Source organism: Meleagris gallopavo, chromosome 11, assembly GCF_905368555.1.
Source record: "Meleagris gallopavo chromosome 11, MGAL_WU_HG_1.1, whole genome shotgun sequence".
Taxonomy (NCBI): domain Eukaryota; kingdom Metazoa; phylum Chordata; class Aves; order Galliformes; family Phasianidae; genus Meleagris; species Meleagris gallopavo.
This window is the reverse complement of record NC_139414.1, coordinates 21,837,645-21,862,620: the sequence shown is the minus strand read 5'-3', so window position 1 is coordinate 21,862,620 and position 24,976 is coordinate 21,837,645. Positions and strand designations below refer to the sequence as shown.

Here is a 24,976-nt window from a genome sequence, read left to right as displayed (position 1 = left end):
CAGGCTGTCTTCGGAATGTTAAATGTGTTTTTAACTGTTATAACTTTGCCATAATGCACAAACTGCAGACAGAGATGAAGAAAAATGGAGCAGTTCCATAGCAGCTGGGTGCTTTGGGCAGTCAGCACTCAGCCCTGTGCACGTTGCAATTGCAAATATGTACAGATAAAACACGCAGGCAAGGCAAAACGCATTAATGGACAGAGGAAAATGTAAAGGGTTTTATAAAGCACTTGTGAGAGCAATTTAGTTTTGCCTAGTAATACATCACGGGAGACAGCAAAAGCAGGGAGGATGGTACTTTTTAAGTGCATTTCCCCATGGGCATAAGTGTAATCCCTGCTTTATGTTCTGAACATTTGTCAGTGCAGAAGGCTGCAGATTTCGCCTCGTGTAACTCATGCAGGGCTTTCATGCAGCCTTCTAGATGGAGCCCCATGTCGTTCTGTGATTTTGTAACGTGGAATCCATGAAGTGTGACCTTGTTTAAAAATGTCTCAGTTGTGAAAGCACCTCATTGAGGCACCAGCACTACTCAACACACCTGATTGTAGCAGAACAGGGAATGTTCAGATCTGCACGTGGCTGATTGTAACTGAGGAGGTAAGAATAACAAGATAGAAAAATGCAGTGCATACGAAGGTAGGAGAAAATAGTCTTGCAAACTAGACACACTTAACTAACTTCTGGTGAAGACAAATATTTTTCTGTACGCAACATTGTAGTTGTAAAAGAACCAAAACCTATTGGAATAGGTTAGCTTATGTTGAGATTTTGCAGCTGCTGTGATTTAGGCATTTCTTTTTAATGATTGTTTTTCTCTAGCCTTCTGGATCCTAGTATGCAACTTTGCATATTTGTAGAGAAGGCAGCATTTTAGAAGGAGCAGAGGAAATTTGACCTTGGCTTGAAAACTTGCTTTTTAGGAATGAGGCAATTAACTGCAGTAATTAAGCTCCCTAAATTGGAGGAGTCTTCAACAGTAATATTTCCCTTATGAAAACAAATCCAAAGAGGACCAATTAGAAGATCATTCCATGTAAGTTAAATCATGGAAATTAAAGAAAATTTGAAACGAGGCAAAGGAGAGAACAGAAATTTGCTCTTCTGTTAATAAAATAGGAGATAGATCACAAGATAGAAGTATATGTGTATCTATTTACCTATAAGAATAGGTAGAAGATCACGAGAACCAAGAATCACAAACATTGGGATGAGCAGACCTCGGGAGGTCAGGTAGCCCATTGCTGACTGATTGACCTCCTGAGAACAAAACAGTTTGTTTTTCACAGGAAAAGCCATAGTTTTGTCAGGGTAAACATTATAAAACTTGAGGCTTGTGATTTAGTATCTGATCTTACAGCTGAGTGATTTATATTTCATCCACGTGCTTGTTAGGGATACCAGCTCAGCTGCCATCTGCAGGGTCAGGGCCTGCAGTAATTGTGTATTAAACGCATCAAGTAGACATTCATAACTTGGCGTGTAGGAGGGCATGGCTGCAGCCCTGAAGTCAGCAGGACCCTTCCTCTTGCCTATGCTGGACCCTGAGTTGGGTGTTAAGGAAAAAACAAACAAATGAAACTGAAGGAAACAACTAAAGAAAACTCCAAGAAACCACTAAATGAACCCTTTGTGTCCCAGAAAATAAGCTGGTAATTTAAGGTGCACTTAAAACTTTAAAACAGTTTCCCAGCCTCAGTTTTGGGAACATGCTGAGTATGGCTATGCACAGTGCCCCCTCTTGGAATCATCCTCTTTCTCAGATGTCTCAGCTTTGATTTGAAGAATGGTATTTCCTCATTTAGCCCTTTTTTCTAGTTGTTGTGCTAAAATCGTGAGCACTTCAGTTTTGTTATTAGAGATGTGAGCAGTGTTAGTCTGGTTCTGTGGCTTGCCTAAGGCAACAGTGTCAACAGCAAATTGTGGCTTTGCAGCCAATATTGGGTGCTAATTCAGAGAAACTGCAGGAGTGCCATGGCAGATTATTAGTTGTGAGTATACAAAACAAATCTTGAAGGAAGAGCATATCTTAGTTTAACAATGCCTGGTTGCTAAATCTGTATTTGCTGATTGCATGCACAAATGAAGAAAGCATTGCAACAGCACCAACGTTTTCAACAAACCATCTGTGTCTGCAGGCCCGTTTGCTGCTGGAGCCAGTCTCTGCCCTCCCACCACATTGCTGCAATCACCAAGGTCCAGGCAGCGTGGTGGAGGCTGAAACATGCTGCAGGCGTCAGCACAAGCAGCCAAGTGGTGATGCTTGGACTTGGTGGTCCCCAACATCTTTTCCAACCTTAATGATTCTATGATTTATGGCCCTGTTGATTTCACTGTTGACTGCGTTGAAGACCGGGATTGTGAGCAGTGATTCATTCATCCATCAGTTCTTCCCAGTCCCGTGGGAGCTGTGAAAGCTTGTTTCAATCGCATTTCCTGAAGGCAAGTGGTGTTTGGGACAGGTTGCTGGGCTGCGCTCTGCTGCTGGTGACTGAGTTGTTATCTCCTGGGTGTAACCTTGGCAATGTTATCTGCCTGAAAATTCTAAGGCTTCAGCTCCACAGTGCTGTGACTTCTGTGAGGAGGGCACTGGGTGTGCGGCCATCTGTGGGAAAGATCCCCAGGGAATAAAGGCCAGAAATGCGCTGAGCGGAGCACTGCTCTTTCAGGTTTTGGCACAGTAAACTTGTAAGAAATTTTGGTCTGCTTGTTGGGCAGAGAAAATGCAGTAAAAAGGGAACCAGGTCTGGGAGGACATTGAGCAGAACCAGAAATGATGCTGAGACAGCTGGGGATAGAGGCAGGATGGTCGTTTTTGGCAGATCTACACAAAGAGCCACTTGAGAGCAAGCTTGTGTTGAGGGGTTTTGTTCTGCTGTTATACTCAGAAAAAAGCAAAGTCTGCAAAGTGTGGAAGCAGAAACCTGGAGTTTGTGTTTTCTGCTCCACCGTATGCTCAAAACCTCTTCTGCAAACTCCTGATTATTATCAGGAGTTTCAGATTCCTGGCTTTGCTTTCTTTTTCTGTGGACAAAGTGATTTGCAAAACCACACAACTAATGCTCAGTTCTCAATGTCCACGCTGTACCCAAGAGCTTTTCCGTGCATGTCTTGCTTAAAGCATCACTGCTGCCTGTGGATCTGCCTTCTGTCCCTTCACTTACCCAGGGATGTTCAAAGCCATGGGTCAGGGCTGGTGAGCCTCCTCCTCACCCTTCCTTGCCATAGAATTACCCAAGTGCCAGGCTGCTAGTGGTAATGACCAGCAAAGTAATTTTATTTTGGGCCAGTTCATCACAAAGTTTACAGCAGATAGGGATCTCGGGATGCTGGCAATGTCTTTTTACTTTTTCAGTCAAAATATTTGGCCTCTGTAATATTTTTAATAACCATGAGAGATCTATTTGAGTATGCTAATACACTGCAAACAATCTGATTGCTGCTCTCTGAGAGGAGTGGAGCAAGGCACAGTAACATGCTGCCTTTAAGGGGAGAGCTTGCAAGTGTAGATTCTAGGGGGAAAATACCTCTACCCTGAATCACACTGAGGCACCTTTTGTGACTGAGTTAAACCTTCAGCTGAGGGGTGGCCAGGGACAGTGCCACCTTTTATGAAATTTAATGGCATAGAAGAAAATGTCATTGCAAATGTTCCTTCCTTCTTTAAAGAGAAAAAATAAAGAGAAAAAAATGATCCTGGCTCCAGGATGAGAGAAGCCTTGTGTCTGTCTGCAGCTTGGCTGCAAGAGGGGGAGAAGGAGACATGAATGCTTTGGGTTTGCTGATCCCAGCCCTCCTCCACGTCACATACCAGAGCAGGGGTTGGATGTGAGTGTGTTTGTTTGGCCCCTCTCACCTCTGATGAATCTATTTGCTGTCTTATTTCCTAGAAAAAGCATGTTAAGAGTTATAAAACCACTAATTGTTTGTTTCTTCTCTTTTTTGGTGATGTAAACACTCTCATGCAGTGGAGAAAAGTCATCCAAAATTGCAGTTATTAACAGTGTGTGGAAGGACTCCGAGGGACACGTTCCCCAAATAAATTAAGGGTCAGGTCTTGTTCACCAGCGGGTTGTATGTAAATTGAGTGTCAGGATAGTTGATTTGAGCTCTCAAAAACAAAGTCTGCCCCAAAGCACTCATTGTTTAGAGTGTAACTAGAAGCTGGAAGAAGTGTGATTTCTCAGTTTGCCAAGGGAAGCAACCTCTCCCGATCCTGTACAGAGGCCAGGATGGGATGTTATTACTTGGCTTCATTCTTAAAAGCAGGATTTTTATCTGTTCCTTTTCCTGAGTTCAGTTTTCTCTTTCCATTTTATGTTCCCAATTATTTTACAAAGCAGTATACTTGGCATTTGTTGTTAGATGGTAGATATTTGAAAGAAGTGTCACGGCTGTTCACTGCATTGTGGTATTTTATTTGAATGCTTTGTGGCTGTGGATTGCGTTGTAGATATGTCACACGAACTGACTGCTCAAGTTTCCAGAAAAAAAATTAAATTGCTATGGCTTTCCAGATAAGAGAGAAGAGGAAAACTTTGTATTTTTTCCTTTCAGTTTCTTCTACACCATGACTTCGTTTACTGGTGCAGATGCAGAACCTTGGTTTTTGACTGCAATCATAGTAAAAGTTTGTTTCTCGTGGTGTTGTGTTAGCAGGATTTGGTTCAGAACTGAGACAAGTTCTTACTAGGAACTGCTGCAGGATGTCCCATTATCGTTGCCAGCCTTTTGTGGTGGGACTCAGCATTAAAAAAACCTTCCCATGTTTTGCTGCAATAGAATTACTCCAAGAAGTTTCCCTTCTGGGAAGAACATGCAGGCTCTTTATTTCCTATGTGTCTTAAAGAGTATTTAGAATTCTGTAAATCTATTTAATAACCTCCAAAGCTATTTAAGCATTCCCAAAGCTTCGACTGGATGAACTAACAAGATAATGTTACCAAACTGTGAGGCTCTTGTGCTGAAGATGGGAGGAATATAAGAAGTAGAGACAGAGGAACAGGTGGGGGAAAAAAGAACACTGAAGGAAGCAGTGGATATTCAAGGGAACCTCTTAAGTGGGCTTGATTTCACTCAGCCTCTGTGCAGGACGTGGAATACACAAGCAGAGAAGGAAAGGAAGGTGAAGCTGGAGCATGCAGTCATTCATATATGGAGCACCTGAGAGGGAAGTACTGAGGCATCACCACTGAGTACTGAGGGAAGCTTGGAGGCATCACCAGCCTGGGCTGATGGAGACCACTGGGGTGGTTCTAGAGACAAAGAGGTGCAGGTGCCTGGGTGGTGTGAGCTCTTCCCTGAGTTGTTTCTCTTCAGAGACTTTGGTTCTGTTAAACAAAGATAAAGATAAAGCAAATGATTCGTTACAGCTTTGGAGGATATCTGTATGTATGAAGTCCACAGAAAAGGTCCAAAGCCAGCACAGGACAGTGTGATTTGTCTTATTCAAGTGAAAACATGGTATGTATGCCCAGTTATGGTAAATATTAACATTGCTGGGAATTTCATGATGCAGCAGGGTGAGGTGAGGCTGCAGCCTTCTTGTGTCACTGTGTTGCCCTGCTGCAAGATGCTGAGAGGATGCCATAATTCAGGCTTTGCCTAAACAGATGTTCACCTATGAATAAAAAAATGTGAGGTTATACAAACAAAGCATAATTTCCAGTGAGAATCATTCAGAACTTTTGTTTCACCTGTGTGGTTGTGCTCAAACAAGGCCATTTTCAAAGAAGATTTTGCTCAGTTCCTCCTTCCAAAGGAACCATCTAGTGCCCATTTTGTAGAGGGAAGAAATGTGCTTTGCTGCAGGTAGGTCACACTCAGCAAACAGGTGACACGTGCAGCATGACTGCCCTTACCTCTGTGAGCCAGGGAAGGACACCTGGCTTGGGGCGTGCACTGGCATCACGACACCGTTTGAAGGACGGGAAATCCTGTAGGTGTCACGAAAACCAAAAGGTCTTAAGATTGAATTTTCAAAGCTAACAAAGCTAGGATGACTCTTCGTTGAAACTTTGGCCTTTGGCCATTGACGCTTTGGGATGATGTTAACTTTAACATATATTTACTCAGTATCGGTTACCTCTGTGCACAGCAGTGCTGTTGTTTCCATAGTGCCAGGAAATGTGATTGTGATATTTCAGTTAGTCACCCATACAACCTGTACTTACGTGGAAGAATATGAATCTGCCTGTTTTTTTTTCCTAATGCTGTGAGTAATATTTATGAAGTTGTTTGTACTTCAAAACCGCAAGCTGGTGAACTCAGAGATATAAAAATGCAAAGAATTGTAATTTCTATGGAATGAAAATGTGAAATCAAGGGTTGAGCAAGATGCTTGTAAAGGAAACAATATATTTTCTGCACTATAGTACAAGTTATTTTCTTGCTGCACAGAATAATTTTTCATTCACTTTTTGAAGGAAGTAAAGCAGAAAACTGTTTTACAGCCCCCTCTCCAGCTGCTCACTTAAACGAATGCTTAGGCAGAATGCCTGGTCCTCATTTTATTTTTGAATATTGGCTTCTAATTTTTTTTTTCCTTTCCTCTCCAAGGTATTCAGACAGATAAATTGCTGGTTTGCAACTCTGCCAATCAGGTATGCTTTTTTTTCTTTTTTTTTCTCTTTTTTTTTGCTAAATGTTCTACTTGCTTCTTGCAGTGTTTCTCACAATGCCTCTTTCCTGGGGTCATGAGACAGAGCAAAGCTTTGCGCTTTCAGGGGTAAAACTGAGTATGTGGAAAGGACTCAAAATTATTGGAATGTGACTGGTTTTATTTTGGAAAGGCTTCAATCCACCTTAACACATGCTGTCAAATACAGGTATAGAATATTCCTTTCTTTACTAAACTACTGAATGTAACTGCATCACACTTGTCTTTGCTGGGCTCTGTGAACAATCTGTGCACACACACTGAATTTTGGAAACACCTGGAGTGGATAAAATACCAAATTATGCTGTGCCACCTGCCAGAAGTGTTGCAGTTGAAATAAGAAGTCATGGAAACACTGGAGCTCTGAAACAAAAGGGAAGTGACCACCAGTCAGGAAACTAAAAAATTGATAGCAGCATGTCTCCTGGCATAACAATTGCTGGATAGGAGTGTGTGAAGTAGGGCAGTCTTATCAGGGTGTTGTCAGGAAAGAGCCCTTTCTCTGCAGAGAGCTGTGTGTAGATGAACAGATCCCAAGTAGGGGCTGCACAGTGGAAAAGGAATTCCAAACAAGTCCCAGGATCAGACATTCAGCAAAGGAGTGAATCCCAAAGCTCAGGAAACAACAGCGCCATGGAGCAAAGCTGTTTGCTCGGGAAGTTCTGCTCAGCTCTGGGCTGCAGTCTAAAGGAAAAAAACCCAAACACCTTACCCTTGTCTTGGAAACTCTCCAGTAAAGTTCAATTACTTGAGGACAGAGGAAGTGCCTGAAGAGGAACTGCTGGGTGTGCATAAACTCGTAAAATATCCCCCCTTGGTGGGGGGGGGAAAGGAGTTTGAAAGGAGGTCTGCATTTGGAATATAAATTAACAAGGGAGAAAAGTAAAGACCTCAGAGTGGTAACCACGAGGATTGGTGCTGCAGTAAGAAAGAAGAGGTTCTTGCTGGTGGCTTTGTGTGTGTCACAGCCTGCTAGCCAAATTGCTGGGTGGTAGTAATAACAGACATCAGCTTCAGAATATCTGTGGGTGGACTGTGTGCATTACACTTCTATAGGGCTATGAGGGGCAGCCTGCAAGGCCTGCGATGGAGTCAGCAGGAAGCAGTTGCTTTCTCCCATCCCTGTCTGTGTTTCCAAAGAGTGAATGGTTGGGTCTTGGTGACAGCCTTGGTGCACAGTTATTCTGCTGGTCTGCAGACTCTAAGTTGTCGACCAGTCTCTAATACAACAGCTTCTTTGTTTTGTTTTGTATCTTGACTTCTTCCCAGGTCAAAGAATCCAGACAGTATTGCTAAAAAAAGCTGATGGAAAGTGCTGAGGGAAGCAGCACATCATGAATTACGTGGTCTTACACTCTCACTGCAGGCATTTTTCTTACATATTACCTGAGTAGGTTTTGCTGGGGGAGATACGGCTCAATATCCACTTCCCTTAGGAGATATCTAGAGCCTTAAAATAATTTGGGGGAATATGAAGAGCTGTCTTTCTTGATGTTTTTACTCAGAAAGAAGAGCAATAAAGACACAACATGCGGTTCTGTGGTCTGACTCAGCTGACAGGGAGGAGGTGTTTGCTTTGGCAGAGTCATTTTGTTGAACTCTGGGAAGTTTCTTAGGCCAAAATCTTTGGTCTCACATAGACTTGTGGTTCAGAAATGCTTCCTCAGCCTTTTTTCAGCTTTCTCTGATGTAAAAGAGTTTACAGAAATTAGACATGACTTAAGGAGATTGTACATGGGTCCAACAACTTTTGAGTGAGGCAGGAAGAGCACAGGACAGAGGGAGCTTTATAATAACACATTCCTTAATGCACAAAGTGATTTTAAAGTGTTTATATGCCTGTGTATGACAGATCTTTTATAACAGGTTGCTAACACAAGTTTGAGGCAAAGCAGAACAACTTTTTTCAGAGATGGCCTAATAATCTAATGATGGTGAAGTAACTTCAATCATGTTAAATACAGTCCCCACTTTGTAATTTGGTCAGATTTTGAAGTATTTTTACTGAAGACAGTAACAGCTTAGAAGAACAAACTCTGAAAGCTAATCGTTGGTTCACGTGAGTATTTACTATCCAGAGTGTTCAGGGAACTTGATTGATCTGAGCAATGCAAAGAGGTGAGGCCACAAGTACAAGAATTTTATAGCATCTATAAAGTACTGTATACAGTTTTTGCTCTATTTTATGCTGTTAAACTAAACATTTGGTATCATATGGCACTTTAAGTACTTTGATTTATGTTAAGACAGAAATTGCATCTGTAATAAACATTCTAAAGTATGAGTTTAAGAGTAATCTACTGTATTTATTTGTGGCATAAACTCTCACCAGCAATGCATTTAAGAATCGTCTTAGGCTTAACTCACGCTGCACATTACAGCCACATTGCACTTCAGCTGCAGCAAGGTCACATCCAAGGTGAAGTCTGAATGGGAATAAAGGGGTGGCATGGTGATATTATGTAGCAGCAAATGGAAAAATACTCATTTTCTCCTGTTAAATATTCCAGATACAGTAATTTCTTACTCTACTGTAAAGAATCCCATGTTTTACCAAGCAAGATAAAGTACAAATGCATCTTGTTTAACATGAAAATAAGCACTCAGGAATGGAAAATAGCATGAAAAACTATCTGACATATTGGAAAATAAATACCGTAAAATTGCATGTGTTTCAGGTTAGTACAATTTCCCTCAAGGATGAATGAGAGCACAGATATCCATTGTTGTACTAGAACCTGCCATGGCTGTGCACCGCAGGAAGAATTCTCCTCCCATTACACTTACTATTTTGATGTTGAATCAGTTATATTTGGTGGAACCTGCTTAAGAATAATGAAGTAAGTAGTAATTTTTAAATGATTTAGGTAGCTTTTAAAGCAGTTTATTTTCATCATTCCATCTTTGCATATTTTTTATGATAGTGATAGAACATGAGAGAGGCAGTTTTGGTATCATAAAGGAGAGATGACATAGGTTTCATTGGCAGAATGGGACTTAAACACTTATGAAATCATAGAATCATTGTATTCAGATAGAGCCCCTGTATCCAAAAGCAGGTGGAACAGAGGACAAGAAAAAACATGATACAGCAAGAAGTCATGAATTTCAAGTTTTCAGGATAATGCAGCTGATTTGGGTAATTATTTAAACTTGAAAGGAAAAAAAAAAAGAAAGCAATGAATCCAAGATGCCTTTGAATAAATAACAAAACTGGAGAGATTACTGAAAAAAAAAATCAGTCTTTGGAGTGTGATGTGCTCTGAACTAACCTTCTGTCTCACTGTTTTAACAGGAAAAGGAAGGACATTTCTGTTACATGTTGATTCAACAGTGGCACATCACATTTCTGATGGTAAGGAAAACTTAAGGCTATGACGTTATAAAGATTTGCATAAGCTTAAATGGGGCAAGAATATGGGAAAGCAGTATTAAGGCCCTACTGCTCAGTTAGCAGAAAGTGAGGACGATGTTCTTCCCTGAGTACTCTCTTTTCCTGGAATACTTTGTCATAGTACTTGGCAGAAACAATCTGCCACAGTTGTCAGAAGCTCTTAAAAACACTCTTGCACAGTGTATTTTTTGCTCTTTAGCAAGAAAAACACTGCAACGACGTATCAGGGAAGAAATTCTGACCCACAGTCACATCTGAAGCTTACAGGAATTTTGTATGCTTAATGTTTGATTAATTGAGGTCAAACAAAGGCTGTGTTCAGATAACCTCAGCCTCTGAGAGCTCTTCACTTCACTCTTCACATTGTTGTACATAGCTCAGCAGTAATAACGTCATCCTAAATCACCAATTGCAGTTTAGTATGTTACCTGGCATGAGTTTTTGCTTGTTATTTTGGCTATGGGCTGGAGATCCTTTTTGAAACTTAGGAGATAAAATCTGTTTTTCTAGATCTTGTAGATATTCTTGGTGATAAAATTGATCAATAGTTACAGGAGACATTTTCTGATGGATCCTGCAGACAGAGTGCTGGTATCATCTCACAGCCCGTGAGATACAGACTGAATCGATTTGATGTTGATATAACAGTTTTATAGTTTAAACAATAGAATCAAAATATTTTGACTCAAGGCAACGACAAAGCATTACAATGGCACCTTTGTGTGTGTGAAGGTTGCCTCTCTTTCAGCTTTAACAGCTACTTCCCTCTATTTACTTGTGCCTTCTGAAGCAACATTTAAAAACAGTAATGGGGAAAATAACAATATCTTTTTGATGATAATGTTCTGTCACTCTACAGATGCTTTACATTTAATTTTGTGGAGTATGCCAGCTTTGAGTTGGTGTCCCTCATTTTATGGAACAGACTGTGCAGCTCATTTGTTATTTGTGAGAGTTTCCTTGATCAACACTGCAATGTCTCAGACATTCCTGCGGTTCATACGGTTCTCAAAATGGGGCAGGAGGTCTTTGGGAAGCAGCCATGGCCCCCAGGGAAGCTGGTTCTGTTGATTTTAGCTCTGTGCTTGCTGATCAGTGCAGCTGGAGCTCCAGTTGTTCCCTCTGGTGATGGGCCCAGTGCTCTCCTGAGGTTTTTCTCATCTTCTGTCTGAGAGTTGTGGTGGGAGAGCAGTTTGGGAACTTCAGGCTTTCACAACAGCCACCCTTGTGTCCTGGAGGAAAGCTAGAGTGTGTACACAACCAAAAAACCTTTTCCATGGATCAGAGAGAATTAGAAGAGCGCTGGGTGATGTGGTGTTGGCCTCCTGAAATAACCGGGCTTGTTAGCTGGGAACAAGAATACATCTTCATTCTGTGCACAGATTTTCACTAGGAACATTCTTGCTGTTCAAAGCTCTCTCTTTTGTCCGCGTCTATGAACTATCCAACATTCACTGTGCCTCTGAAGCCCACACGTTGCCCTCCAACTCCCTCCAGCGGCCACAAAGTTGAGGTGGTGGGACAGCGCTTTCGCAATGACGTGCAGTTTAAGCCCGTGATGTGAGCACTGGAATGAACTGGAAGAGTTGCATTGATTTCAGGGAATCCAGACCAGTTTGTGTGGCTGAGAATGTGACTCAATAATTTCTCTTTTCCAGAAAGGCGGGCGTTTGGTAACACAGTTGTGTTTTGGCACACGTGTAGCCGTTAAAAGACACATGCTGAGTGGAATGCAAGCAATTTATTCTCAGCAGTAGTCTCATGCTACACCAATGTGTTTTTAAGACTTACTTTGGTTTGCTTGCATGGCTACTGATGAAATTAATGGCAGAATACTGGAAGGGGACCTCTGGGTTCGCAGCAGGTCAGGTAGTACACGACAGATGAGCACTGATGTGCTTCTGCCAGGCCTGCCATTAAAACACCTCTGTGTGCAGAAGCAGGCTGTGTGCAGGCAATTGAAATGACGCCCATCCAGACGCGTGCTTGTTTTATCATTGCTGAATGCTAGGGTTGTTTTACGCAGCTGATATCCTGACATGCTTTGTGCAGGGCAGGATTTGTGATATCCTCAGGGGTAACAGAGACTGCAGGACTACACGATGGAAAAGGCGGTAGAATAAGCGGGGCCTCTTAGAATGCACAAAAGGACACAATTTTAGGACAAATCTTCCCCCGTCCAGAAGGCAGGAGAGGCACAAGGCTTCACAAGCTACACTGCTTGCCGCCCAGGAGTTTCAAGTTCCTGTCTCAGGCCAGGTTTTAGGCGCAATTTGGCCTAAAAAAACGCTCTCCTTCGCGCCGCCTCAAGGCCCAGCAGGCCGCGCCGGGCCCGCCCGTTGCCATGGCAGCCGCGGCGCATTGTGGGCCGCACCGGTCACCTGACGCGCGGTCACGTGGCGTCGCCCAGGTGACGGCGGAGCTATGGCGGAGGAGGAGCGGGCCCTGCTGGGCCCCGACGGCGGCGATGACGGCTCCGCAGCCTCCCCCCGCGCCCTGTCCGCCGTGTGCGATCCGAGCCGCCTCCCGCACCGCCTGCTCGTCCTCGCGCTCATGTGCTTCCTCGGCTTCGGTGCGTGGCGGCGGGCGGGGGCCTCCGTGAGGAGTGAGGAGAGGCCGCGGGGTGCGCGGTGCCCTGAGGCCTCCCTGCCCTTCTCCTTGCAGGCAGCTGCTTCTGTTACGACAACCCGGCCGCGCTCCAGACGCAGGTTCAGGGGGTGAGTCTCTGCCCGGGGGGCCGCGCTTGGGCTGGGCCGGGTGGTGAGGAGGGGGTTCTGCGCTCAGAGGGCGGTGCCGCCCGGAGCGGGGGCTGCTTTGTTTAAAGCTGGGGTTCTGCGACGGTTCTATTGGTGCGGTAATTCTGGAATGTGGGTGTGAAGGGTTAAAAGAGCAGAACCGACCCTTGCAGGAGATATGGGACATTCCATTGGGGAATGGAGTGGTTTCCCTCTGCGTGTCCCTGAGAAAACCCCACCTGTTGTGTTAAAGCAGTTTGTTCTAAAATGTCAGCTTTCAACAGATACAGTCATCAAATCACTGTGCCCTGTGATTTCTGGTCAGAACGCATGCTTATTTCTAAGTACTTGGATGCTTTTTCTGTGTCCTCAAAATTAATTCAGGAATTTATTTTTTTTTCCTTCAAATTTCCTTTCTGTAGGATATGAAGGTGAACACAGCACAGTTCATGGCACTCTACGCCTGGTATTCCTGGCCCAATGTGGTTCTTTGCTTCTTTGGAGGTTTTCTAATAGACAGAGTCTTTGGAATACGGTAAGCGAGATCTTACTGTTTTCCATGTTCACTGGTAGATAGAATTAAGTGCATGTGGAATTCCATACTCAATAGCATAGTTCTTTCTGCAATTTCCACTGGCACAACCAGATTTTTTCAGTAACGTAGCTTCAAAAATGCTCATCTGTGCCATCTTTTTAATATAGCTGTCAAACTGTGGCATTTATTACTGAGAACTTCTATTGGGTATCATTTTACCCTTTTGCTTTGCTGTAGGTTCAATATTGTAATGTACGGGGGGAAAAAAAATCTCTGGTTAAGCTGTTTTCTTTTTCTTTCAGGTTGGGCACTGTAATATTCAGCATCTTTGTTTGCGTTGGGCAGGTAAGTGGAAATGAGAGGGGGAAGGAGGTTATCTGTAGCTGCTCTGCTGGGAGTGAGGTGGGGAAGAAAACTCAGAAGGCTTCTGTGATCGTAGTGTGTTTTTCAGGTAGAAGTATGCAGGTGAAGAGAATTGAAATAGAAGTCTGAATTGTATGAGGGATACCTGGGAATAGAGGACTACGAATGAATGAAATAGGAATGGAAAGGAAACAATTGTTTTATTTGTTTGATGTGAAATTATCTGTGGGTATATTTGGGTAGAGTAGGAGGGATAGGAGAAAAGCCTCTAGAGGATGTGAAGTGTTTTTTTCAGGGCTGTGAGGGGAAAATAATTTCTGTTTCTGCTTTGAGATGGTTTTCATTTGTTTCCTACTCTAGCTAAAAAATGATAGTTTTTCTTAAATGCTTTTCTGACAGGTGATTTTTGCCTTGGGAGCACTACTTAATGCTTTTTGGCTGATGGAAGTGGGCAGATTTATATTTGGGTAAGTCCAGAAGTGTGTCCTATGTACCCTCTAAGGTCCTGACCAGCTTTCTGTGCCCTCAAAATCTGCTGCTGCTCTTGCACTCAGACTGAAGTTTGAATGTTGGAGCATCTCTAAAAGTTGAGGTGTGCATAAAGTTTTAGTCAGGTTTGTATTTTCATGTAAAATTAGAAAATAAGTAGAGGTCCTCAGTATTACTGAATTCAGAAATTGTGAAACTGCTCAGCAGCTGTACCACTTGACTCTTCAATGTTTTTACCTATGCAAAAGAGAAATGAGAAGCTGCTGCCCACCTGCTTAACTTCTGTTAAGGCAATTATAATAGGATACCTTGTACTCTTAGGGCTTAAGACTCTGCAGTTCTTACTTAAATCGTGTCTACAGGACTTCTGTCTCTTTGTATATTTGCATTAGATTTACCTGTTACTAGAGGAATTAATCTGAAATACTTTCATCTTAATATTACCAGCAAGTGGTGGGATGTTTTCTTGTTACTCTCCTGTTGCAGTTAATGTATTGTTTTGTACCTTCTTTTTTTTTTCTCTTTTTTTCTTTTTATTTTTAGAATAGGTGGTGAATCCTTAGCGGTGGCACAAAACACGTATGCAGTCAGCTGGTTTAAAGGCAAGGAGTTAAATCTTGTGTTTGGATTACAGCTGAGCATGGCCAGAATTGTAAGTTTAAAACTGTATAGCTTTAATTCATAGACTTTAAGGTGTACAGCTTTTCTTGGCAGTCAGACAAGCAAAAAAACAGCATTTCTAATGCTTCCTTGGAAATATTAGCTAAAAATGGATGTGGAACGTGAATTGAAAATGTTTGAAGATTTGTGGTTGGTAGATAAAGAGTGGATACAAAAGGAAATGAATTAGTAAGGTTTCTTACAACCTGCCAGATGTCTTCAGAAGGCTGGTGTGGTTTAGCATCAGTTACTGAGTGGGACAGTGACAGAACTGCCTGCTGCATCTCAGCTGTGCTCTTTGGTTCATAGAGTCACTCTGAATGGGGTGAGTGGAGACATGCCTTTCCTGTTAGGGCTCTCCTAACCGGTGTGTTGTGCTGTGGATTCAGATAATTGTGAAAAATATTTTTCTGTACATCAGTTTCTTTTACCTAGGGAAGCACAGTGAACATGAATATCATGGGATGGATATACTCACGAGTTCAAGATCTTCTGAGGCATACTGGTCACACTACTCTTGGATTAGCTCTCCTGATAGGTTTGTAATATTTTTGAACTGTTGTCACCTGGTATTTTAGGTTTCTGAATTCAAGCTCTGTTCATATGTTAATGAATTCTTGCTATCTGGAAAGTAGGAAAGATGGAGTTGGGACTGGGAAGAGCAATTTGAGTGCTTTTTATGTCAGTGGCTAATAGTGTTCTTATGGAGAGCGTGTGCCTACTGCAAAATGCTGCATGATCTCTGTGGTTGCCAAATTGAAGTGTGTGTCTTAAAGCTATGAAGTATTTAATGTCCTTTGAGTAAAGGACAGACTTGAAAAATTGTAGCAGCCTGATATGTAGAAAGGGAACTGCAGCTGCCTTTGAAACAGTGTTCCTTTTCTTCAGAGCATGAGGTTTAACACCTTGGTGTTGGTAACAAAGCCTTGGCTTTGTTTCTCTTATTGCAAGGTACAGCTAGCAGCTCAGCTGTGTTGAGTGGGAGCTGTGGTAATATTTCCAGGCTAAATAGAATTGTTCAAGGCAGGTGTCTCATCTGGTAGACTTCAGTGCCTATATCTTCTCCCTGTTATACAGTTTGAGTCTTAAACTGGTGTTCAAGTGACTGAATTTGCATTAGATGTGTAAAGGTATGCTACACTAAAAGTTCATCTAAAAGCCAGATTATTGCTTGGTCTGCATCTAAACATGTCATGTTACCTTCTTGCAGGTGGCATAACATGTCTCTTTTCACTGGCCTGTGCCCTAATCCTTGCTTATCTGGACAAGAGAGCAGAGAAGCTCCTTTGTAAAGAGCAGGGAAAAACAGGTGAGTGGTGTGGTGTAAACATGCCTTGGAATTTATCCTTTCATTGGAGAGCAGTCACTCAATTTGTCGTTGCCTTTTTCATTGAGCTTGTGGGGAGCCTTCCAGTTCACGTCAGTTTGGTCTGTGCTTTGCCACTGGAACTCTGTTTTGTTGGGATTGGTTTTATTTCCTTCAACAGGTTTGCAAAAACATGCTGCTGTCTCCTTGTGGTGTTTTGAGTTTTTTGAATGGGAGAACTTAGACAATTAAAAAACAAAAATTGAGAGCCTGATTAAAACATAACTTGAAGTTTCAGGCACAGATTTCACGTTAAACATTTCCTTGAAAGAAAGTGGTTTGTATTTAATTCAGTTCTCCACAAGAGTTTTAGAAACTTTAGGGGAATTGTGCATCCATCTTAACGTGGGAGAGGAGTTTCTTCTTGACTTAGGCACTGTTGATGTAGGACTTGTATACCCTGGGCTGATGCTCACTGTGCAAACTTTGTACAAGAGAGTAGATAGTGGCAGGATTATAATACTTCAGTAGTGACTCTTGATCACCCTAATATTTATTCAGTGTGGATGAATTTCAGGTATGTTTGTGGTGGCTGAAACAGTGTTCTCTTGCTTCCTCTCCAGGTGAAGTGATCAAGCTGACCGATGTGAAGAACTTCTCTTTGTCATTGTGGCTGATATTTGTAATATGTGTCTGCTATTATGTAGCTGTCTTTCCTTTCATTGGACTTGGAAAGTAAGTGTCTCACATAGGATAGCTTTTGCCTTTGCATTTGGCCAAGGTTTAATTGGTTTAATTGTAATGTCATTTACCAAGGAAGAGGTGCTGGCTAATATTTAAAAACTCCAGATGTAGAATCACACTGGTCTCTTAGCAAGCCTGTGCTGTTTTCTCATTTTTTTTGTGTGTGGCACTTTTTGCTGTACTCGTGACAGAAATAATCATAATCTTACAGCTTTCTTTTCTGCTGAGATCTGTTAAATCCCATTTATTAGTGTAGGCTGAGCTGTCAGAACTCAAAGGCATAAGACATGTTCCATTCTCAGATTAAAACATGATTTAGATCTAAAACATTGTGCACAAGGCTGTGAACAGCTGTCATACAGAATTCCTTCAGTACTCCTTGGTTGTGAGGTTGGGCTCAAACATGGTTACCAGCAATGAGATATAAGTAATGAGATTTGGATTACATGCAAAAAGTGGAAAAAAACAGGTATCTACATTATTTGGAGAGATTTTAACAGTCTCAAACTCTCATCTCACAAGATAAAGCATGTGTGGAGCTCACGAAGTCTGTTCCTAATTCCAAGTACATAAAAAATCTCTTTATTACTTAATTAGAACAAGTCGCATGCTTTAAAAGAAAATTACACAGAAATGCTTCAAGTTTCACCTTGATACATAAAGCTCAGTAAGAAAAGAGCTTCAGTCCAACACTGTAACCATGTTTGAGCCCAACCTCACAACCAATGAGTACTGAAGGAATTCTGTATGACAGCTTTGTGTGTTGTTACATATTTTGTGTGTTTGCTTCAAAATGTACTTTGAATGGTTCTTTGGCAAAAATCTGTCAACTCGTTCCAGCCTCCTAAAAGAGGATCTGCTTTGGGATGTTTGCTAGTTAATGCTGTATTTACAAGTTGTGTGTAAACTAGTTTATTGTTTTTACTTTGTCTAGCTTAATTTATCTCTTCATTTATATTTGCCTACTTCTGAACTTGTGCTTTTTTTTCCTGTATCTTCAGGGTCTTCTTCATTGAAAAATTCCAATTCTCATCTCAAGAAGCAAGTGCAATTAACAGGTGTGTTTCAGTTGGTTAAAGGAGTAAATGTACTACTGCTGTGATTTAAGGGTAAAATATATATCTGTGGGCTCTGACTGCTTGGGATCTGCTGGTGTAAGCAGTTTGCACTTCAGTGGATCGTGTTCATATGGCATGATGGAGTTTTACTTTCTTAAATGTTCCAGTTGAGGAGATGATGTTAATCTGAAAGAGGAAGTTCTGTCTGAAGGGTGTTACTGTGGTATCTGGCAATTTCCTTTAGAGGTGGTGGAGACAAAATAACAACACTAAGTAAACAAAATTGTGCAAGTTTGAAGACAAATTGGTGACCTGGCAAAACAGAAAACACTTGATGGCATGATTCCAAGAGCTCTAAGTATGTTGCTGTTTCCATCAGGGATGAGAAATACTTTCATGCCCTCAGACACTTGAGTTCTGGAATCTTTATTTTAAGTGTGTTTTTTTATGGTTTCACAAGTTGAAAGGGAAATTCTGATTTTTCACTCTTCTGCAGTGTTGTGTACATTATATCAGCACCCATGTCTCCTGTCTTTGGAATCCTGGTGGATAAAATTGGAAAGAATATCATCTGGGTTTTATGTGCTGTAGTAACGACGCTTGCTTCTCATATTATGTTGGCTTTCACTTTCTGGAACCCCTGGATTGCAATGGTAACCAATTGTTCAAGTAGACCTTGATAGCTAAATGTGACAAAATAAGAAATTGACCTGCTGATAAATAATTCTGCATAAGTTTACCCCCGTCTTCTGACTGCTTAAGTAGTCTTAAAACTTATTGTAATGTTCCTGATTTCATAAGGATACACAGCATGCAAATGGGTTTAAAACCAAAGATGCTGATAAAGGAAAACAGCATAACAGAAGCTAAACTAATATGAGCTGTCTGTGGCTTTTTAATAGCAAAAATGCATCTCATCTAGTGTCTCTCTACTCATTTATTTCTCAGTGCTTACTAGGAGTTGCATACTCCCTGCTTGCCTGTGCCCTGTGGCCCATGGTGGCCTTTGTTGTTCCAGAACATCAGCTGGGAACTGCTTATGGCTTGTGAGTACTTCCATCTGTCAGTTACTTACATCCTCATACTGTAGAACCACTTGATGTGAAGCTGTTGTAATAAGTTACTGTTTCTAGGAGGAAGTCTCCTGTAGTTTCAGGATGTGTGTGTGCAGTAGATGCATAGTGATATCTGCAAAAGTGCAGATTAATGACTACCATCTAGAATATGGGGAGAAGTTCATCTTATTGTGCAATAAAAATAAAATAGTTTGTTCTTCAAAAACTTTTTACACAGTGGTAATCCTTTGTTTATGTCAGTATGCAGTCTATCCAGAATCTTGGTCTGGCAGTTATTTCTATAGCAGCTGGGATGATTCTGGACACAAGAGGATACCTGTTTCTTGAAGTCTTCTTCAGTGCTTGTGTTTCCTGTAAGTAGCAAAAACACTGAGAGTAATGTTCTGTACATTCAGGAAACTCTTCTTGCCTCCCTTAATGTTTCCTGTAAAATGCTAGTAACTGCTTTCTTACTGTGCAGCTGGGTAGACATCTATAGACATTTCAGCTGAGGCACTGTTGAAAGTAACTGATAAGTAGTGTCACATTTTGTGGTTTTAGTTGTTTTTTTTTTTCCTGAAGCATTTTAGTGTAAGTAGTTGAAATGTCTGGTAAAAATGAAGTGTAATTAAAAGCGTTGGTGAATTAAGTTCTTCAAGGTTATATTTGTATGAGGGTCCTTATTGATACGGGTAAATCAGTTGAGTTACATTGCTACTTGTGAGTGTAGTGGAGTTCTCAAAACTGATGGAGATGCTGCTGATAATAATTACAGCTGTCACAAGAAATCTTAATTGTTGCTGGTTGGACGTTAAGCTGGTTTTATGTCATTGTGGTAAAGGTACTAACAGCTTAATCTTTTATTTTTTCTTAGTGTCACTGGTAGCTGTAGTCATGCTGTATTTTGTGAATCACCTAACAGGTAAGTCAGGAGGTTTTTAGCTTCTCTTGATTCTTGTGATTTCATCGTAATTCTTGGAGTTGCTGTGCTGAGCTGCTTACAGGTAGTGGAGTACAGGTGGGTGTCTGATGCTGCAGTTTGTGGATTTGGTGGTATCTCTTGGGTAGGGCTTGTCCTCATAGTGCATTTTGCCTTGGTGCTTTAGTGCATAATTCACTGGGCCTTGCTGTGGTGTCAAACCTAATCAGCAGGGCACAGCACCTACCTCTTCAGCTAAGTTGAACGTGTTGGATATTCTGTGGATTCAAATAGCTTTTCTCCAAACTGCTTGTGCATAACACACTTGATTGCATGTACCTGCCAATATGCTTTCCTTCACATAGCAGTGTTCTTACTTAGTTTCTTCCTGAAAGATCTAGAGGAGAGCATTCATTTCTATCCAAATTGCTTTCACTTCCTCTAATCTTACAGGGTACTGTGATGAGTTGTGGAGAAACTTATTTATTACCCAGCAAAAACATGGGTCAAGTTTGAGATCCTAGTTTGGTTCCTGATTTTGCTTGCTTGTATGATTGTGAGGAAGTTGTTTTCTTTTTCTTGATATCAATTTCTGTTTTTGTACAACTACTGTTCTTTTTCCTTAAGCAATGAGATAGGATATCAGTTTTGGAAGTTTCACAGTAGGTGTTATTTCTGTTGCAGGTGGTGATCTTAACTGGTCAGCAAAGAAAAGAGAAAAACTGCAAAAAGTAGCTGCAAATGAGTAAGTATAAAAACCAGTGTCCTTTAGAAATTGTTTAACCTAAAGTAATTAATTAGATTGCTGTCTGAACATAGTTACTGTTGTAGGTCTGCCATTTGTGTTAAAAGTCACTTTCTTTCCTACAAGACAGTAGTAGGATTTCTTATTCCTTCTCCTGTGTATAGAGGAAATCATAATTAACCTTGTCTTCTCCTTTCCTGGCACTTCTTACTGTTCCTCTTTATGAATTTCAACTGCCTTCCTGCCAAGCAGAGTTCAAGTATCTCTCTGAAAAGTTTGCATTGCTTACTGTGAGAAGAACACTCTTACATGGTGTATCAGGGTTAAAAATGGGGTCCCTATTCTTCAGGTTTTTGAAGCCTGTTTGCATGTAATGCTGAAATGCTTTACCTTTTAGTTGGCAACAACTTTCACTTGCAGGTACTGTGCAAAACACATGTATATAAATTCTTTGCAGATAAATACCTTGATAACAGGACATTTTATTTGTACTTCATAGATTTCTCTAAAATACTTATGTAATTATGTAGTCTACACCTAATTTGAAAGTAAGTAAATGAAACCCTAACCTGTCAGCAAAATCTTGCTGGATGACTTGTGATGGAATGTAACGTTGTCTTGATTCTCCACCTCCTTTGTGGTGTACATCAACCTTGAGGAAAACTGAAGGAAATTAAAACCTCATCAGACCTGGTGAGCAGACAAGTTTAGTTGTGATGAGTGTCACCTTTGAGCCAAAACACCCAGTTCTTAAAACGAATACAACAGTTGTGGAAAAACTACTATGTGCACAGAGCAGAGGAAATCTGTGTCCAAATAGAGCTGCTTTTCAGCCTGCCTGGACCACGTGTGTAACCCATCAGAATTCACTGTGAGCAATGGCTTTGTCTTGGAGTGTGTTGTGGGTTATATAGTGCCTTAGAGCAATGTTTTCAGTAATTTTTATTAAAATGTTTTTTGCAGAAAAGAAATTTGAATAGCAAATATCATCCAGAAGTGGGGAGCATTTGATGGGGAGCATCATGTCAACTTGAAGAATTGTAGTGTTACTTAGTTTGATCAACACTGGACAATAGTTCTTTTGGAGAAAAAAAAAAAAGATTTTTTTTGGTGCTGGTGATTTTTTTCAGTAACTGGTTGAATTTTTATGCTTTGTAACCACTTTTAACTAATGCCACATCATCTCTTAACACTTGAACAAATTGGTTTACAGCCTTTTTCACTGTTGAAGCTGCCTCATGGGAAGAGGGCACCTGCAGCCCAGGACAAACGTGTTCATGTCAAAATAAAGCCTAGTATAAAGTGTCTTCTGTGTACAGTACTGAACCATTTGGTGTGGGTGGAGATTTCCTAACAGCATTTTATGTGCTAGAATAAGGTTCACTGCCTTCCAGAGCTTAGAAATGGCTCACTGTTACTGCCTTTGTCACTGTCTTAATGCAAAGCACTGTTCTAAGCTAAACGTGTTCAGAGCTTTGCTCAGTCCCGTTTCCCTCTAAGAATTGCACGGAAAATGACTGACAGAGTTCTGATCAAATATTGACTCTTTTGTAGGAAGTTGCTGTTAACTCTGAAGGCTGCTGAGCGGTCTTTTATTTGCGTTTTTGACTATTGATGCTTTTGTATTGTAATCTTATATTTTAAGGAGTAAAAGTTTGTTTAATAAAGGGATGTTAAGCTGTGTTACTAATGCTCATTGGGCACATTGTTATCTGTGGAAACAAAGATTTCTCTTTCTACTGAAGTCTTGCAAGGTAAATAAAAGGAAACTGCAGAAAATAGCCTCTCTCTTTCTTTACAGTGGATAAATGTAATCCATTCACAGCTTTATTTTAATCTAAAGCTGCAAATTCATCTACAAACTTTGAAGGTATTTTTAGCTGTAAGAAATAAAACTGCCATTTATAAGATAGAGTTGCTGGGTTTGCACTCCTCAGTGCAGGTTTCTTAAATGAGTTTTCTTTTCCAGAGCAGAAGAACAAGAGAAACTCAGACGTCAAAATGAAGATGACTTGGCTAAATTACAGCCAAAAGATGATGACTTTAGTTTAAGGAATAAATACCTCTCCAGACTAGGCGCTCAGGTATTAGTAACGAAGTAGGGCTTCTAACAGTAATAAATAGAGACTAAAATGTCTGCTTTAAGAACTTGGCTTATTGTTCCAAATAGCCAACACCTTAACCTCTGAGTAAAGTGTTAAATGTTTGTTTGTTCTCAGAAATGGTCTCACTGGTGGTAGTTAAAAATGTAATGAGGAAAATGGAGATGAATCAGACCAAATAAGCTGAGGAGCACGCTCATTGTGATGCATGTTTTTTAAATGTTATTTTTTTGCAGCTACCAGATAATTACTCTTCCTACTTATCGACAATGGCACACAGAAGCATGTTGAAATAGCATCTTGCCCCACTTGCAAGAGCAGAAATACGTTGATGTTCCTGTACACAAAACTTTATTTCCAGTACTGAGAACTATTGCAGCGAAGCCAGAACGATACACCACGGTTTTCTGCAAGCATAGATCTCATTTTAAAAGTATGTGGCTTAAGTTCCTTTCTGCACCTTGAGGTAAATAACACACAGATACTGAGGAAGAATCGTCTGGCTGTTGACTTGAACACATGAACTACGTGCTAAACCATCCTTAACTCCTCAGTGAGTGGCTCAAACCAATAGCAAAGACCTGATTTCGTAGTATGCAACCATGGCTGTAACATAGAAGCTTTCCTATAGTAATCATGTTGCCGTGAAATGAGTTGTGGTGTAAGCATGGAATATTTAGCCTCTCAAATTGGACAACTTTATTGCCATATTGCAAACAGTCTGTTTCATTTTTCTTATAGAAAATGTGAGGAAAGGCTGCCTCTTCTATTTTGGCTCAAGTAAATATTTCTGAGGAAGTTAAGCTGTGCACTTCTAATGCTACCATTCAAAAAGTACAAGCCCTGGAACTTAATACTAGATCATAGGCTTAGCAGTAACTTCATGTAAGTCAGGGTTAATGTGAAATTTGATCTACTTAAGAGGTTGCAACTAAAAAACATGGGAAGGGTTAAATGTAAGAACTGAGTTTTGGCACTCTGGAAAAAGTGGTTGCATTTCAGTGTGAAGGTTCTACTCTTCCTGTAGCCTCTGTGGAAAGCTGCTTCCTGAGCAGAGCTAGTTCCCACTAACTCCTGCAGAGTGCATTTCCACTATTGTTTTCTTTTCTTTTTGTTAACCATGAAGCCTCACTCACCTATTTGGACATAAGTTCCTAAGCACTAATCCTCCTTTAAAGGCAGGAGCATCTGGCCTTCTTGAGCACAGGTTGCACTGAGCAAGGAGCTGCTATAGGAGCAGAGCACCAGGTGCACAGGGGTGAGTGAGCTCTTGTGGGCTGACTTCAGGGAGTTTTGTGTGCCATGGTGCTCAGCAGAGTTCTGCAGGTTGGTCGACTGCAGAGAAAGTATTTTATTATAATAAAAATGTTACATTATTTCCATATACTGTTGGTTTTCTTTTTTCTTTTTTTTTTTGCCTGCAGTGTTTTGAACAGATCTGAAAGTCACGGTTTTAAGGTTTTGTTTGTTTGGTAGTTTTGTTTTTACAGATACTTCTCAGTGGAGGTTTACATCTGTGGGAGACAAAGGTAATCTGACTGAAACACTAAGCCAGGAGCACTTAGATTAATAGTAATGTATTCCAAAGAACAGTCTTGGAAAACAAAGTGACAGTCTGAGCTATGCTGAGTTTATTGCAGAAGGGAAGTAGTACCCTGTGACCTGTGATAACTTCTATTGGTGCTTTTTGTGCTCCCTCAGGGAGCCAAATGCTATCAGCTGTGAAAACAGATGATGTAAATTTGGTTGATTCTGCTTGTAAACTTGTGAATTCTGGGTCTTTTTTAAATAAAAGCTTTAAACGGGTGCTGCACATGTATTACTCTTACCTGGTTTGTGTTGTGTTCTTGCCCTTGGTGGTAGTTAAGATGTATTTTTAAACGAGTGTGATTTCTGTTTTCCCCTGAGAAATATTTAAGGAAGCATCTCTTTGAGGATCCAAAGGTGAAGTTTCCCCGTCCCTCTGCTGCTGAGTTGATGCAGCAGAGAGGGAGGGAATAAGATACTGTTCTTCTATTGCTCTTCCTCACCTTCACTGGGCTGCTTTTGCAAGTCTCAGTTCTCTGCTTCTGCTCTAATAATGATGTGTTTTGATTGTAGATTACTATTCTGTTGTTAAACATATTTTATGTGAGACAGTAACAAGGAACTCAGTATCTTCTTGAAACTCTCGAGTTCCTGAATTCTGTCACTCCTGAGCATTTTGCTAA

The 24,976-nt window shown here is 41.0% G+C and overlaps 1 protein-coding gene across 4 annotated transcripts in view; it reads left to right on the top strand.

Moving 5' to 3' along the window:
• Positions 1-24,572, top strand: part of MFSD1 (major facilitator superfamily domain containing 1) — a 31,016-nt gene extending 6,444 nt beyond the window's left edge. Inside the window, exons 4-22 of one of the 4 annotated variants that reach the window (XM_010716992.4) lie at positions 6,562-6,605; positions 9,340-9,501; positions 9,957-10,016; positions 12,720-12,772; positions 13,213-13,325; positions 13,628-13,670; positions 14,088-14,155; positions 14,721-14,829; positions 15,273-15,375; positions 16,048-16,146; positions 16,767-16,878; positions 17,889-17,945; positions 18,442-18,598; positions 18,894-18,991; positions 19,262-19,374; positions 19,875-19,922; positions 20,604-20,664; positions 22,634-22,748; positions 23,003-24,572. In XM_010716992.4, coding sequence (XP_010715294.1) covers positions 13,216-13,325; positions 13,628-13,670; positions 14,088-14,155; positions 14,721-14,829; positions 15,273-15,375; positions 16,048-16,146; positions 16,767-16,878; positions 17,889-17,945; positions 18,442-18,598; positions 18,894-18,991; positions 19,262-19,374; positions 19,875-19,922; positions 20,604-20,664; positions 22,634-22,748; positions 23,003-23,062 — 1,353 coding nt within the window. In that variant the 5' untranslated portion in view covers positions 6,562-6,605; positions 9,340-9,501; positions 9,957-10,016; positions 12,720-12,772; positions 13,213-13,215 and the 3' untranslated portion in view covers positions 23,063-24,572. Of the gene's footprint in view, positions 1-6,553; positions 9,502-9,956; positions 10,017-12,424; positions 12,628-12,719; positions 12,773-13,212; positions 13,326-13,627; positions 13,671-14,087; positions 14,156-14,720; positions 14,830-15,272; positions 15,376-16,047; positions 16,147-16,766; positions 16,879-17,888; positions 17,946-18,441; positions 18,599-18,893; positions 18,992-19,261; positions 19,375-19,874; positions 19,923-20,603; positions 20,665-21,627; positions 22,444-22,633; positions 22,749-23,002 lie in introns of those variants that run through there. The other 3 variants (XM_031555017.2, XM_010716989.4, XM_010716991.4) reach the window with 3 other exon arrangements.
• Positions 24,573-24,976: the final 404 nt, after the last annotated feature.